Raw genomic sequence first — 13,893 nt, 5'->3', positions numbered from 1 at the left:
CATGAGCCGGATCATCTTCTCGCCAAACACAAACGCGGCGGCGACGTGACACGCGGGGAAGTTGGCGCAGCGCGCCAGGGCGATCGTCAGCACGATCTCGAACGAGAACGCGCGGAGGTAGAGCCCCGCGGGGGACCGTTTGGGCAGGTGACGCGACTTTGGGCCGACGCACGTGGCGCACACGGAGATGAGCCGCGAGATCAGTCCGAGGGACCCGAAGAACGTCACCGTCGCGAGACCCAGCGGCCAATCACCGAGGTCGAACGGAAGCGTCACCACCCTCCCCCACGCCTCCTTACCCCCCGGCACCAGCCCGTTCCACAGGAGCGTGAGCTGCACCAGCACCTGCAGCTCCTGCGAGTCGACGGGGGACACCGGGAGAATGCCCGTGTACGTCGCCGTGACGGAATCCGCGGCGAAGTTGATCCTGCTGTACGCGGCCAGACCGACCGCCATCCACCGCTTGACCAGGTCACCGCCGTGCGCGACGCATCCGTACGAGTCGCAGATGAACGCGCCGTAGATGCACGCGGCGATCGCGTCCGCGCCGTGGTCGGTGACCTCGCCGAGGGGCGATCCCGCGCCGGTGCGCCTCGCTTGCTTGCCGTCCATGCCGTCCATCGTCTGGTACACGAAGAGCATCGCCGCGCACGCGACGGCGGCCCACGCGGGAAGGCTGCCGTCCAGGTCGGGACTGTGCCACAGGAGCGTGCCGTACGCACCGAGCGCGAAGACCAGTCCCACCGTGGTCATCAGGTTGGGCGCGAACCAGGTGGGGAAGAATCGGACGCCGAAGTTCCAGAACCTTTGGAGGAACAGCTTCTCCAGCACGGAGTCCTCGGGGGAGGTGTACCTGTACGATCGGACCTGCGCGCACCGCGTGGCGCTCGCGCGGGGGTGCGGGCGACCCGGAGGATCGCCGCAGCACTCCGAGCACTTATAGGCGAACATCCGACGACGAGGCAGACGCGTTGGGGTGTGTGATGGTCGGGGTGTCCACGGCAGCCGACGCAAACTCTCAAAAACGGGCACCCCGAGGATTGTCCGAGATTTTTGAAAAAACGGGCCAAGACGCGGGGGTGCCAAGCTCAGATCACGCGCGCGCGCCCCGCCTTCCGACGCGAAGCGATGGGGAAGAAACACAAGAGAGAAGCTCCCGATCCCGGGGATCTGGCCCACGGCAACGGGACCATCCTCCGGGTGAAGCTGACCAACTTCATGTGCCACCACAACCTCGAGGTTGAGTTCGGGCCCCGCATCAACTTCCTCGTGGGCGAAAACGGGTCCGGGAAGAGCGCCGTGCTCACCGCGCTCTCGCTTGCGCTCGGCGTCCGTGCCAGGGATACCCGACGCGCGGAGAAGGGCATCTCGGGATTCATCCGCGAGGGCGCGAACTTCGCCAAGGTCGAGGTCAGCATCCGCAACGTCGGCGACGACGCGCTGGATCCCGACGTCTACGGCGACGTAATCACCGTGGAGCGCCACATCACCCAGAACTCCTCGTCCTACAAGATCAAGGGCAAGGACGGCAAGGACGTGGGTTCCTCGCGCGACAAGCTCATCCGCATCACCGACCACTTCAACATCGACGTCAACAATCCCGTCGTCGTCATGTCCCAGGACTCATCGCGAGAGTTCCTTCACAGCGGAAAGGCAAAGGACAAGTACGATTTCTTCACCAAGGCTACGCTGCTGAAGGAGATCACCAACAAGCTCGTGTACATCAAGGAACAGATCAGTGAGATGAACAACCTCATCAAGGAGAAAGAGAAGGAACTCCCGGATGTCAGGGCGGAGCTCGATAGGCTCGAGGAGGAGAAGAACTCGTTCACCAAGCTCCAGGAGCTCAAGAACAAGGTGAAAGAGTTACGTGAACGACTCGCGTGGGCGCAGGTGTACCAGCTGGAGACCGAGCAGGCGAACATCGAGGCGGAGGTGGCGGGGAGGGAGGATATCATGCCGAAGATCGAGGAGCTCATCGCCAAGAATAAACGGCTCGCAGAGGAGGAACGAAGCAAGGCGACTGCGGCAAACGAAGAGTTTCATCGCGAACTTGAGAAGAACAACTTGGCGATCGCTGAGAGGGACGCCGCTCGCAACAGGCTCCGGACGCTCAAGCGCGAGACCAAGAGCAAGGAGACGACCAAGATCTCGAAGACCAACGCAATCAAGTTGAAGCAGCAGGATGTGGAGGCTCTTGAGACTCAGATCCAGGACGCTCAGATGACCATCGCGGCGGCCTCGCAGGCGCAGGATGCGCGGCTGCAACAGGCGGTGGACAAGGCGCAGGACAGGCTCGACCGGGCCCTCCAGGCAAAGACCGACGCCGAAGAAGCGGAGCGGCGTAACGACCGCGCCAAACAGGACGCGATTGGCAAGGAGCAGCATGTTGATTACCGCATCAGGAACGTTCGGGACGACATCGGCAGACTGGAGAATAGGCTGAAAACCGCTCAGCTCAAGGGCGACCAGGTTCTCGCCAAGTTTGGTCCCAAGATGCCCGAGCTTGCCAAGTACCTCAAGGGGGTCCCCGCGGGCACGTTCAGTGTCCCACCCATCGGGCCGGTCGGCGCGTTCCTCAAGCTCAAGGATCAGAAATGGGCGCGAGCCGTGGAGGAGAAGATTGGCGGGAACCTCGGCACGTACCTGGTGAGCAACATGCAGGACCGCGCCAAGCTCGACGAGATCATGCGGCACAGGATCAAGATGCCCGCGATGATCTCCGTCGTGAACCTCTCCGCGCCCGCGTACGCCCCGGGCGAGAACCAGCTCCCGCCTTCCGCGTACCTGAAGATGACGGACGTTCTCGAGTTTACGCACCCGGCGGTTTACAACTTTCTCGTGGATTCCACCGGTTTGGAGCGCTCCGTCCTCGTCGCCAACCAAGAGGAGGGAGCCAGAGTCATGTTCACGGAGCGCGCGCGGAACGTCAACGGGGCGTACACCGAGCATCGCGTCCTCGAGCGCAGGGGTCAGGCTCAGATTGACTATCCCATGAAGTCGATGAACAACGCTCGGCTGGTCGCGAACGAGGCGGACCTCGCCAAGTCTATCAACGTCGAGCTCAGGGAGAAGAACAACGAGCTCAAGCAGCTCAACGCCGATAGAAAGGCGGCCTCGGAGGCCAAGCACAAGATCCAAAAGGCGGCGGGCGACCTGACGAACAAGAGGCACGCGGCGGGGGCTGAGGTCAGCCGAGCGAAAGTGGATCTCTCTGACGCCAGGCAGCAGCAGCAGGAGAGCATCGGTCCCACGCAGTATAACGTCGACGAGCTCGAGCGCATGCTCGCGGACGCGAAGGATGATCTCGCGCCGCTCGAGGAGGAAATGCGCAAGGCTGAGGAGGCGCTTGAGACCGCGCAAGAGGCAGAGAGGCTTGGCGAGGAGGAGGAAAAGAAACTCGACAAAATGTGCGCCGACGGCAACTTCATGGCCAGGCAGACAGAGCTCCAGAGGGAATTCGAGGCGTACACGCAGGGCGCGGCCACCGCCCAGGACTCCGTCAACACGTGCGAGAAGCGGCTCAATGAAGTGCGCGATGAAAGCGCGGGGCTCGCGCAGCAACTGGACCATAAAGCCGTCCAGTTAACGAGGGCCATCGAGGATGCTAAGAAAATCTGCGACAGGGATACCGCAATGAGACACCTCGGCGAGGACCACAAGGAGAGGCCCGTGTCGGAGCTCGAGCGCGAGCACGAAAGGGCGATGAGACGGGTCGAGAAGGAGAAGGCTGCGTACAAGCGCCCGGAGGAGGAGGTGATTCGGAACTACCAGGACGCCAAGCGAAAATACGACAGGCTCGAGCAGACAATCAACACGTCTCGAGGCCCTTGCAACCGCCTCAACGCGGGGCGCAAGAAGCGCGTGCGCATGCTCAAGGAAACATCAAGTACCGTGGAGAAGGAGGTGAGCCACCGCTTCAACTATCACATGGGCAAGAAGGGACACGCGGGGCAGGTCAAGGTTGACTTCATCAACGCCGAGCTCCACCTCGACGTGAAAATGAACGGCGCGGGTCAGACGGTGAAGGATACCCGGTCCATGTCCGGCGGCGAGCGCTCCTACGCGACGCTCGCGCTCACGCTGGCGCTCGGCGAGAACGTGGAGAGCCCCTTCAGGGCCATGGACGAGTTCGACGTCTTCATGGATGCGGTCAACCGCAAGATCTCCATGGACGCGCTGATCGAATTCGCCAGGGATCCGAACAACTGCGACAAGCAGTACCTGTTCATCACCCCGCAGGACATCAGCGCCGTGGACGCGGGCGCGAGCGACATCGTGGTGCAGAGGATGAGGGCCGCGAGACCCAACTGAGACTGCGTGCGGAGGGGCGCGCGTCCTGAGAATGATCGATTAATCTTAGGGACGACGCGCGACGATTGAAATGATGCACGACATTCACGCACAAGCGCTGCGTTCCAAACTACCTTCCCATCCCAACCCTGGTGTGGCTGCCGCCCCCGGCGTAACTCGTTTCCACCTCAGTCCTCTTTCCTTCCGCCCTTTTGGACAAACTCGTAGTCTTCGTCCGCATCGCTCCCGGACTCGTCGTCCTCATCGACGGTCACGCCCACCGGGTCGGATCCGTGCGCCCGTCTCAGTTCTCTGGTCTCCCTGTACCACGCGAACACGCCCCGAAGCTGGCGGAACAACCACCAGCCCATGTAAGCAAAGAGGATCCCGAAGATGGCTTCCTCCGTTTCGATCTTCAGGTAATCTCCCTCGACTGGGAACGTAGGCGTGATGACACGTCGCGTGAACTTGTAGTGCGACGCCTCATGGAGTCCGGTCGACTCGTCGCTCATGGTCCCCCGCCCCGACCGCGTTGCCGAGAGTGACCCCTGGAGAAAAATCGCCCACGGTCAACAGGTCGTTGTTACGCGTACTGCTCAGTTCAGTTGGGCCGTTGCCAGTGGCACAGGCGCTCAACCACGGGCAAAGTCGCCATGGCCAGCAACGCCATGGCCAGCAAGAGGGCACGAATCGATGAGGACAGGACCCCGGTGAGCGGTGAGATCGACTATCGCGTCGTTTTCTCCGCCGCGCAGGTCCCCGCCGGCCGCGCGGGCTTCGGCATCGGCGAGGAGGACGTCGCGATCGAGTTCGGCGGCTCGTTCAATCGCGTCGCGCATCCCAGCGACGGCGAGATAGACCTCGCGTGGCAGGCGAAGCTCCGCGAGAGCCCAAAGATGTGGGACGCCCTCAAGTTTCGCCTCGCGTCCCTCGAGGTGCGCAAGACCGCGGACGAACCCGCGGTGACGATCAGGGTGGGCGTGACGAGCTACAAGGATTACGTCGGCACCAACGCCGACGGCGTGCCCGCCGCGCGCCTCGCCGCGCTCAGAGCCGACGGGCGATCCAACCACGACGATGCGCACGCGCACGAGAGCCGCGCGCTCGGCGTGGAGACCGTGCTCGAAACCTCCGACGGCAAGTTCGTCCTCCTCCGAAGAAGCGAAGGGGTCGCGACGTTCCGCGGCGTCTTCAACGGACCCAGCGGCCACCCCGAGCCCGCGGACGTTGGGGTGAAAAACGACCTCACCAACCTGGACGGGATCGAACCCGCGACCGTGCGACGGGAGATGTTCGACGCCGTGGTGAAGGAGTGCGTCGAGGAGACGGGGATACCCGCGGCGGCGCTGTCGAGGCCGAGGTTGATCGGCGCGATGACGGACTCGTTCGGCAAGCCGGACCTGCTGTTCCACACGCGCACGTCGCTCACCGCGGAGCAGGTGGGGACGTGTCTGACGAACGCGAGCGAGGCGTGGGAGTCAAGCGCGGCGGACGTCGTGGACGCGACCCCGCCCGAGGACGTCGAGTCCAGGGCGGGCGCGGATGTCGGCAAGGGACCGGCGGGCGAGGAGGAACAGTTTCGCTGCCTCCGCCCCGGCGAACCCGCGCCTTTCGCGCACGGCGCCAGCATCCTGCGGAACCCACCGACGAGGAACGATCGAGCGTCGGGCGCGAGCGCGATGACGCGGGCGTTCTGGGCGAGGGATCCGCGGTTCATCTCCCCGGTGACGCGAGCTGCGGTGGATTGCTTGTACATGCTCGAGTCGCTGCGAGAAAAAAGTGGCACAGCTGGCGGAGCGCGGGAAGAGCGCGTGATGGATAACGCGCTCGACGCGGCGATGGACCACGAGCTCTTCGACGTGGCGAGGGCGATAGAGAGGCGGATGCTGATGAGCGCGGGATTCGCGTGACGAGTCGGTCGGGGACGAGCTTAACGAATGGTGTTGATGAATTTACCTCTCGCTCTATCAATTTTACCTCGCCGCCGCCGCCGTCGGGTTAGGCGCCGCCCCTTTCCCGCCGCCGCCGTTGCTCGCGCTCGACGAGTCACCCAGCAGCTCCTTGATGAGCCTGGCGGTGACGCGCGTGCCCACTCCGGTGATGACCGCCTCGATGAAACTCCTCGCCGCGGGCTGCTGCAGCGCCTGCGCGAGCGGCTCCATCGCGGACGGGTCAAAGCCCTTGGACGACGATAGCATCTCCGATACCCTCAGCACCTGCGCCCTGAGCGCCATGAGCTCCTCCTCCTCGGTGTCGCTGCCCACGCGCATGGGCGGCAGACGCTTGAGCTGCTCGGGCAGGAGCGCCACGAGCGGCGCGAGCTGCTCGCTTCGCGCCGTCTCGACAGTCTGCCCCAGCAGGAGCGCCTCCACAACCTTCACCGCCTCCGCCACCACCAGCGGCCGGAGCGTGTTCACCTCCCCGGGCTTGTCCTCCCCGACGATGAGCTCCACGAGCGGCGGGATCACCGCCTTGGCGTCGTAATCGTCGCTCTTGGCGCCCTCCCGCAGCAAGTTCTCCAGCCGGTTCCATCGGAATTGGCCATCCTTAAAAAGCAGCTCCGCAAACGCGTCTCGCAGCTGGGGCCTGGGATCCGTCAGCAGCCTGCGCGCCATGTACGGATAAGCCTTGCCCAGCACCTTGAACTTCGGGTCCGTGGTCAGCGCGAGACCCTCGAGCACGGTCAACGAACGGAGGATCAGGGCGTAGTAACCCGGGACGTTGAACGGGTACTGGTAGAGGACGCCGCCGAGCCCATCCGTGATGGTCTTGAAGTTGAGCTGGTCCACGCTCGCCTCCAGGACGTCGTCGAAAAAGTCCGCCAGAGCCGGGACGATCGGTGCGACGTCGACGGACTCGTCGAGGAACTCCAGGGCGTAGTAATCCTGCGCCATGGCCTGGTAGTCCCTGTTCACGAGGTGCACCACGTGGTTGATGATGGCGTACCGCGCCGTCTCCGGAGTTTCGCTCATCATTCCAAAGTCCAGGAACGCGAGCTTTCCCTCGGGGGTGGCCAGCAGGTTACCCGGGTGGGGATCCGCGTGAAAGTACCCAAACTCCAGCAGCTGACGCAGCGAGCACTGGATGCCGGTGTCCACCAGCTGCAGCACGTCCAGCCCCTGCGCCCTGAGGGAATCCTGCTCGCTGAGCTTCGTTCCCTGCACCCAGTCCATGGTGATGACCCGCGGGGACGTGTACTCCCACTCGATCCCCGGAACCACGACGTCCGGCCTGTCCCCGTACAGACGAGCGAACCGCTCGGCGTTGAGACCCTCCTGGACGTAGTTCAACTCCTGGAACACCCGCGCCGCGAACTCATCCACCAAGTCGACGATTGACGTGTTCAGCGAATCCACGAAGCGATCGGCAAACGCGGCGCCCACGCGGATGAGGTGAAAATCCAGCTCCAAACCCTTCGGGATGTTCGGCCGCTGCACCTTGAGCGCCACCTCCTTCCCGCTGCCGATGAGCGTCGCGCGGTACACCTGACCCAGCGAAGCCGCCGCGATGGGGCTCGGCGTGATGGTCGCGAACATCGCATCCAGCGGCCGGCCGAGCTCTCGCTCCACCGTCTCGAAGGCATCCGCGTCCGAGAACGTGGGCAGAGCGTCCTGCAGGGACGTGAGCTCGTCGAGGTACTGAGCCGGAAGCAGGTCCGGGCGCGTGCTGAGCGCCTGGCCAACCTTGACGAACGCGGGCCCGAGCTCGGTGAGCTTGCGTCTGAGCTGATCGGCGCGTTTGGGCGCGTTCTTCTCGAACTCTCCGCGCTGGTTGTCGATGAGGACGTCCAGGATGAACCCGCCGAGGGATGTTCCGATCTGCGCGACGCGCACGGCGACCTCGCCCGGTCGCTTGCCGTACTTGGCCGCCGCGCGCTGCGGTGAGTACTCCTTGGGGGGCTCCGAGCGTGCCAGCGCCTTTCTCTGCTCCTCGGTCATCGGGACCACGCCGTCGCCCACTCCCATGGAGGACTGCCGGCCGAACTTCTTGTCGTCGTCTCCGGACGTGGAAGTACGGGACGGGGGCGCCGTGGTGGCCACCCTCGCGGCGACCCGAGCGCCCCTCCCCGCGCCCTTCGCCCGCGGACCGCCGGGGGAGATGCGTGACGTCGAGCACCCATGGCCGTGGGCATCGGCGACGCGACCCGAGGGGGACGCGGCGCGATGCCACGGCGCCGGCGTCGCGCCGGCGCGCACGCCCGAGACCGCAAACACGCTCGCCATCTCCAGGTGAGACGCCTAAACTACTGCCACGACCGCGGCTCGCTCGCGCGTCGTCAGGTATGCGATAACGCGGGGCCGTAATCCCGAGAGGTCTACGTCACCTTCACCAGCCGAGTTCCACCTTCTCGACCAATCAGAATGCGCGTTGATCCGAGTTTTGAGTGCCGTGTGCGCACTCTATTTGATTTCGTCAATAAAAATGTTCCGTCTATCAGTCCGACGCCGCAGCCTGCTTCTCCAGCCCCGCGGTGGCCTCCTCCCAGGTAGCCTGCAGGTTGCACAGCTTCTTGATCAGCGGCAGCACGTCGTCGACGGCGACGCGCACCTGATCGCAGCTGTCGCGCTCGCGGATCGTCACCGTGTTGTCCTGCAGCGACCTGTGATCGACGGTGACGGCGAATGGCACGCCGAGCTCATCCGTCCTCGCGTACCTCTTGCCGACGGACACCGCGGTGGTGTCCAGCTTGGAGGAGATGCCCTCGGTGGCCAAGACGCGGGAGATGGTACCCGCGAGATCGTTCATGCCCGCGTCGTTGACGAGGGGGAAGATGGTGCACTTGATGGGCGCGATGATGGGCGAGAACCGGAACACCGTCTTCTGCTCATCCTCTGGTCGGATGTAGAAGGAGTGCTCGAACATGCAGTACATGATGCGACCGATGCCGAAGGAGGGCTCGATGACGGACGGGGTGAAGTTACGGCCCGACACCTTCTGCGTCTCCATGGCGATCTTGACCATCCCGGGGAGGATCTCCACGGAGCCACCCTCGATCTTGAGCTCGGCCTTCCCATCCGCCTCAACCTTCGCGGCGAGCGCGAGCGCATCCTCCTGGCACAGCGCCATGAGCGCGTCGGTCACCGCCTTGGCGTCTTTCTTGAACGCCTTGCCCATGTCCTTCTTGTTGGGCTCCACCACGAGGGTCTCCACCATCTTCGGCTCCGCGAACCTCTCGTACGCGGTGAGCTCAACCTTGCTCTTGTCCGAGTGAGCCTTGAGGTCAAACGCGGAGCGATCCGCGAGGCCGACGCACTCTATCCAGCCGTAAGAGCACTCGATCTCGGCGTCCCAGCAGTCCTCGGCGTAGTGCGCCATCTCGTGCTGCAGGTGCTGGCGGAACCGAAGCCGCTCCGGGTTGACCCCGATCTTCTCGAGAAACGTCTGCGTGCGAGCGATGAAGTATCCGAGCGTCTGGTTGGCGACGATGCCCTTCTCCACAGCCTCGCCGATGGTCATGGGGAAGGGTTTCTTCACCGCGCCGAGCTGCGCGTCGCGGCTGAAGAGCGACAGCATCACGTCGGCCACCTCCGCGAATCGCGAGTGGTCCTTCTGCTCGGGATGCACGAAGTGCTCAATCTCAGCCTGCGTGAACTCTCGCACGCGGAGGAGACCGGCGCGCGGAGCGATCTCGTTTCGGAAGGACTGGCCGATCTGCGCGGCGGCGAAAGGGAGTTTGCCGCCGTTGTAGTAGAGGAGATCGCGGAAGTTGACGAAGATGCCCTGCGCCGTCTCCGGTCGGAGGTACCCCTGCAGCGCGCCGGATGGGCCAATCTGCGTGGGAAACATGAGGTTGAAGGGGTAGGGGGCGGTGAGGTCGTTCTTGGTCTCCGGGGCCTTGATGGCGAGCTTGGTGATGGCATCGCCCATCTCCTCCGGGGTGAACTCCTCGAGCCTCGCGAGCATGTCCTCGAGCTCCCTGCGCTTGTCCGCGGAGATCATGGGGTCGGCGAGCATCCTCTCCAAGTTTTCCTCCACCAGGTGGTCCGCCCTGAAGCAGTCCTTGGTGACGACGTCGTTGACCATGAGGTCGGTGAACTTCTCTACGTGGCCGGAAGCCTTGAGCACCACCTCCGGAGTCACGGAAGGGCACTCCACCTCGAGCATGGCCTCGTTGAGGACGAAGTGCTGGCGCCAGAACGCCTGGAGGTTGGACTTGACGGCGCATCCGGGCGGGCCGTAGTCGTAGAGGCCCGCGACGCCGCCGTAGATCTTGAACGAGGGGATGTAGAACAGCCTCTGCTCGAGCGCGCCGTTCATCTTGGAGCGGAACTGCTCTTTCGCCGCGGCCGCCTCGTCGCCCGCCGCCATGGCAGCCTTGATCTCGGTGTCGAGCTCGAGCTTGAGCTCCTTGAGCTTGGCGATCGCGGCATCGATCTCAGCCTTGTCCTTCTTCTCGGCCTTCAGCGCGCGGACGTTGTTGCCGGCGTCCGTCACGGCATCCTGCATGGCCTGAAGGCGCGCGGCGTTGTCGGACATGGTGCGTGGTTGAGGTCGGTCGAGGGTTGGGTGGGTCCCGATCGACGCTCCGATTGACGCGTGAAACTCTGTGTCGTCCCGGCGGCTCGAAATCCCGAGGACTTAAGGCCTCCGAAACAAGCGACGGTTCGACGCTGGTTTTTGGTTTTCCCGCACAAAAGATCTTTGCCAAAAAGCGCATTTCCGCTTTCAGGCGAAATTTCCCAGGTTCAACCTGCCGGTGAAACTTCACTGCCTGCTGAGTCAGTTTACCGTTAAGGATCCGATATTTGACCGCGAAATTGATTTGGACCGCATAAACTCGGAAACGACCGTTTGTACCCGCCGATTCACAGCTGGCAGGGGCGACTCGTTCAAAATATTTTGAACTTTGAGAAGATGTCGACGACCGGCGCGGACCTCACACCGCTCCTGCGCGCGTATCGGCAGGAAGCGTCCGGCGCTAAAAGCTAAACCCGACGTCGAACACAGGCAGTGTTCGGGAGTCACACACCGCTCGAGGGCAGATATGGCGTCTCTCTCGGCGTCCGCCGCCTTCACGGGCAAGACGAGCGCGATGAGGCACCAGCAGCCCTTCGCTCTCAAGGGCGTCGCCCCTCTGCGAACGCCCGGGCTGGGTAACCGCAGGCGCATCAACGTGGGCCCGGTGCGCGCGGCGTACGGCGGACGCTCCTCGCCCTACACCGCTCCCGGCGGGCGCGATATGCCCGTCGAGCGCGATCTGTACGAGGGGACGACCGGAGTCGACGTGCTCGCCATGCAAAAAGATCTGGTCGCCGAGGGCTACCTCTCCCCGGCGAACGCGACCGGGTGCGTCTCCAAACCCGCCCGCGCCTTCCGTTTTCCCCGTCGTTCCACCGAAATTGTCACGCCGCACGCTCGAAGAGCTTCTGAGATACCACGCGATCGTGCGTTCCGCGCGCTCCGCGCCCGGCGACGCGCGATCCCGCCCCGGTCCCCGTCCCCAACGTTCTTCAAAATTACACCCGAGGAAAACAAACGTTTTTTTGACGCAACATCCCAAACGATCACCACCCGCGCAGTGTGTTCGGTCCCGCCACGCGCGCGTCCGTTCAGAAGATGCAGCAGCAGTTCGGCCTTCCCGTCAACGGCGTCTGGGGACACCTCGAGCGCCAGCTGTTCGACAACGCCCGCGTGCGAACCGCGCCGTCGTCCTCCGCGCAGGCGCTCATGCCCCCCGATTACAACCGCACCCGCGCGAACGGGTCCAACCGCAGGCAGTACAGGTCCGTGCAGGGTGGAAACGACTACGCCGCGCAACCCGTGCCGAAGTCCCTCCGGGCCTCCGGCGTCCCCTTCAGCGGTGACTGGACCGGCGTCCTGGGGTGGGCCGGCGCGGGGCTCTTCACCGCCGCGGTCGTCGTCAAGGCTGACGCCAAGCGCAGGGGCCGCGAGGTGCGCATCTACAAGGAGGGCGGCACCGAGACCGGTTTGAAAAATCTGTGGGGCAAGCTGACTGGCAAAAATTCAAACGAGGGCGCGCCCGCGCCCGCCGCCGACCAGCCCCTCGCCTACGACTCCCCCGACCCGGGCTTCTACGACTCCCAGGGGTACTTCCACCAGGAGCCCCCCGCGGTTCCGACCCGGCCGCGGTCCGTGGACGTCCCCGACGCGCGCGCCGAGCAGCAGCTCAAGAAGGGGGGCTACTACGACGATTCCGGCCGCTGGTGGGACATCACCGCCACCAAGGACTCATTCGATCCCTTCCCGGGCGGCTACCCCGTGCCCCGCGACGAGGCGGACTCCTTCGCGGCGTCCGCGCCCGTCAGGCCCGGCGATCGAAGGCGCGCGCAGATGGCCAAGGAGCCGCAGTACCCACCAGCGCACTACCACCCGGCTTTCGCCCCCGGGGGTTCCGCGTTTAATCCAGACGCGCCCGACGTCGGAACCGTCCCGCCGCGCGTGCCACCGCCACGGGGCACGCCCCCGCCGGTTCGAGGCAACTCCGCGGAGTGGGTCACCCCGGGGTACCACCAGCAGCCCGGCCAGGGGGCGGGCTCCACCGGGGGGATCGATCGCAACGCGGTCATCTCGCTCGACGACGTCCGCGACGCGAAGGATTACCCCAACCCGGGCCCGCTCTCGGGCCCGCCCCCGAAGCGGCAGCAGCAGGCGCGCAGGAGCATCGGCGGGCCCGCCCGCGGCGGCGGCGGCGGCGGCGGCGGGTCGTCCTCCTCTTTGGGCGGCGGCGGACGCGTCGCGCCGCCGGCGGGTGGCGGCGTTCCCCCGGGCATGGACGCCAGGCCCACGAGTCGGAGCACCAACACGGTTCCGCCGTTTGGCGACTGGGGCGCGGGCGGCGCGCCCGGCGGCGACATCGCGGCGTACGCCAGGAATAACGTCGTCGGCGGTGGGACCGTGGCGGCGGCCGGTCGCCGGGCCTCGGGTCCCGCGGCTGTTCCCGAGTTTGGCGGCGCGGATAGCGTCCGGGGTTTGACCCCCGGGGGCGGTTTCACCGACCTCGGCGGGCCGGGCGGTTTGGGCGCGGGTACCCAGCCGCAGCAGGGCCCGATGGCGATGGTCCGCGGCGCGAACGGCGCGGTGGCGACGCTCCAGACCCCGCAGAAGGTCCAGGTGCAGTCCAAGGGCGTGCTCGGCGTCGTCGGCGATGGACTCAGGTTCATCACCGGAGTGGCGCCCGCGTTTGGACCCGAGCAGAAAACCTCCGAGTTTACCGCGCGAGCGCAGAGGGAGCGCGAGCTGCTCGCCCAGGTGAACGAGGCGCAGGAGTTCGCCAGGATGGAACAGAAAAAGCGGCAGCAGCTCGAGGCGGCGTACCAGTCCACGCGCAACGCGCTCAGGGAGGCTGAGAAGGCGCGCACCGCCATCAAGGATACCTCCGTCGCCGACCAGATGAAGGGTCAGATTCAGTCGTTGGAGAAGGCGCTCAACGCGCGAGACGTCACCGGCGCGGTCGGCCAGGTGTTCACCCCCGCCGCGCCCACCGGCACCGGTACCGGCACCGGCGCCGGTACCGGTACCGCGACCCCCACCGGCACCGCCGACCAGAAGGCTCTCAACGACAGGATGGCTGCCCTCGAGACTGCGCTCGCGTCCGCGGCTGCCTCGGCGGGTTCCGACGTCGGCAGCGTCGCGGCGCTG

General features: G+C 65.2%; 6 protein-coding genes across 6 annotated transcripts; 2 read left to right on the top strand and 4 right to left on the bottom strand.

Moving 5' to 3' along the window:
- Positions 1-531: 531 nt before the first annotated feature.
- Positions 532-951, bottom strand: MICPUN_78924 (predicted protein; the record flags this gene model as incomplete). Its single annotated transcript, XM_002499559.1, has 1 exon — positions 532-951. A coding segment is annotated over one exon (420 nt), but the record flags the coding sequence as incomplete, so codon positions are not given.
- A 231-nt stretch (positions 952-1,182) lies between these two features.
- Positions 1,183-4,257, top strand: MICPUN_65355 (predicted protein; the record flags this gene model as incomplete). The annotated part of the gene is made up of 1 exon (XM_002500041.1): positions 1,183-4,257. A coding segment is annotated over one exon (3,075 nt), but the record flags the coding sequence as incomplete, so codon positions are not given.
- Positions 4,258-4,481: 224 nt separating this feature from the next.
- On the bottom strand, positions 4,482-4,805 carry MICPUN_56103 (predicted protein; the record flags this gene model as incomplete). Its single annotated transcript, XM_002499558.1, has 1 exon — positions 4,482-4,805. The coding sequence occupies one exon, from the start codon at positions 4,803-4,805 to the stop codon at positions 4,482-4,484; it is 324 nt and encodes a 107-aa protein (XP_002499604.1).
- Positions 4,806-4,946: 141 nt separating this feature from the next.
- Positions 4,947-6,203, top strand: MICPUN_56104 (predicted protein; the record flags this gene model as incomplete). The annotated part of the gene is made up of 1 exon (XM_002500040.1): positions 4,947-6,203. The coding sequence occupies one exon, from the start codon at positions 4,947-4,949 to the stop codon at positions 6,201-6,203; it is 1,257 nt and encodes a 418-aa protein (XP_002500086.1).
- Positions 6,204-6,266: 63 nt separating this feature from the next.
- MICPUN_78920 (hypothetical protein) lies at positions 6,267-8,231 on the bottom strand (the record flags this gene model as incomplete). The annotated part of the gene is made up of 1 exon (XM_002499557.1): positions 6,267-8,231. The coding sequence occupies one exon, from the start codon at positions 8,229-8,231 to the stop codon at positions 6,267-6,269; it is 1,965 nt and encodes a 654-aa protein (XP_002499603.1).
- Positions 8,232-8,724: 493 nt separating this feature from the next.
- On the bottom strand, positions 8,725-10,740 carry MICPUN_78842 (predicted protein; the record flags this gene model as incomplete). The annotated part of the gene is made up of 1 exon (XM_002499556.1): positions 8,725-10,740. One exon carries the CDS (start codon positions 10,738-10,740, stop codon positions 8,728-8,730), a length of 2,013 nt encoding a protein of 670 aa, XP_002499602.1. The 3' UTR covers positions 8,725-8,727.
- Between the last annotated feature and the right edge of the window lie 3,153 nt (positions 10,741-13,893).

The sequence above is a fragment of the Micromonas commoda genome, chromosome 2 (assembly GCF_000090985.2).
Source record: "Micromonas commoda chromosome 2, complete sequence".
NCBI lineage: Eukaryota > Viridiplantae > Chlorophyta > Mamiellophyceae > Mamiellales > Mamiellaceae > Micromonas > Micromonas commoda.
Note: the sequence above shows the minus strand (reverse complement) of the source record. Positions and strands in the feature narration are given on the sequence as shown.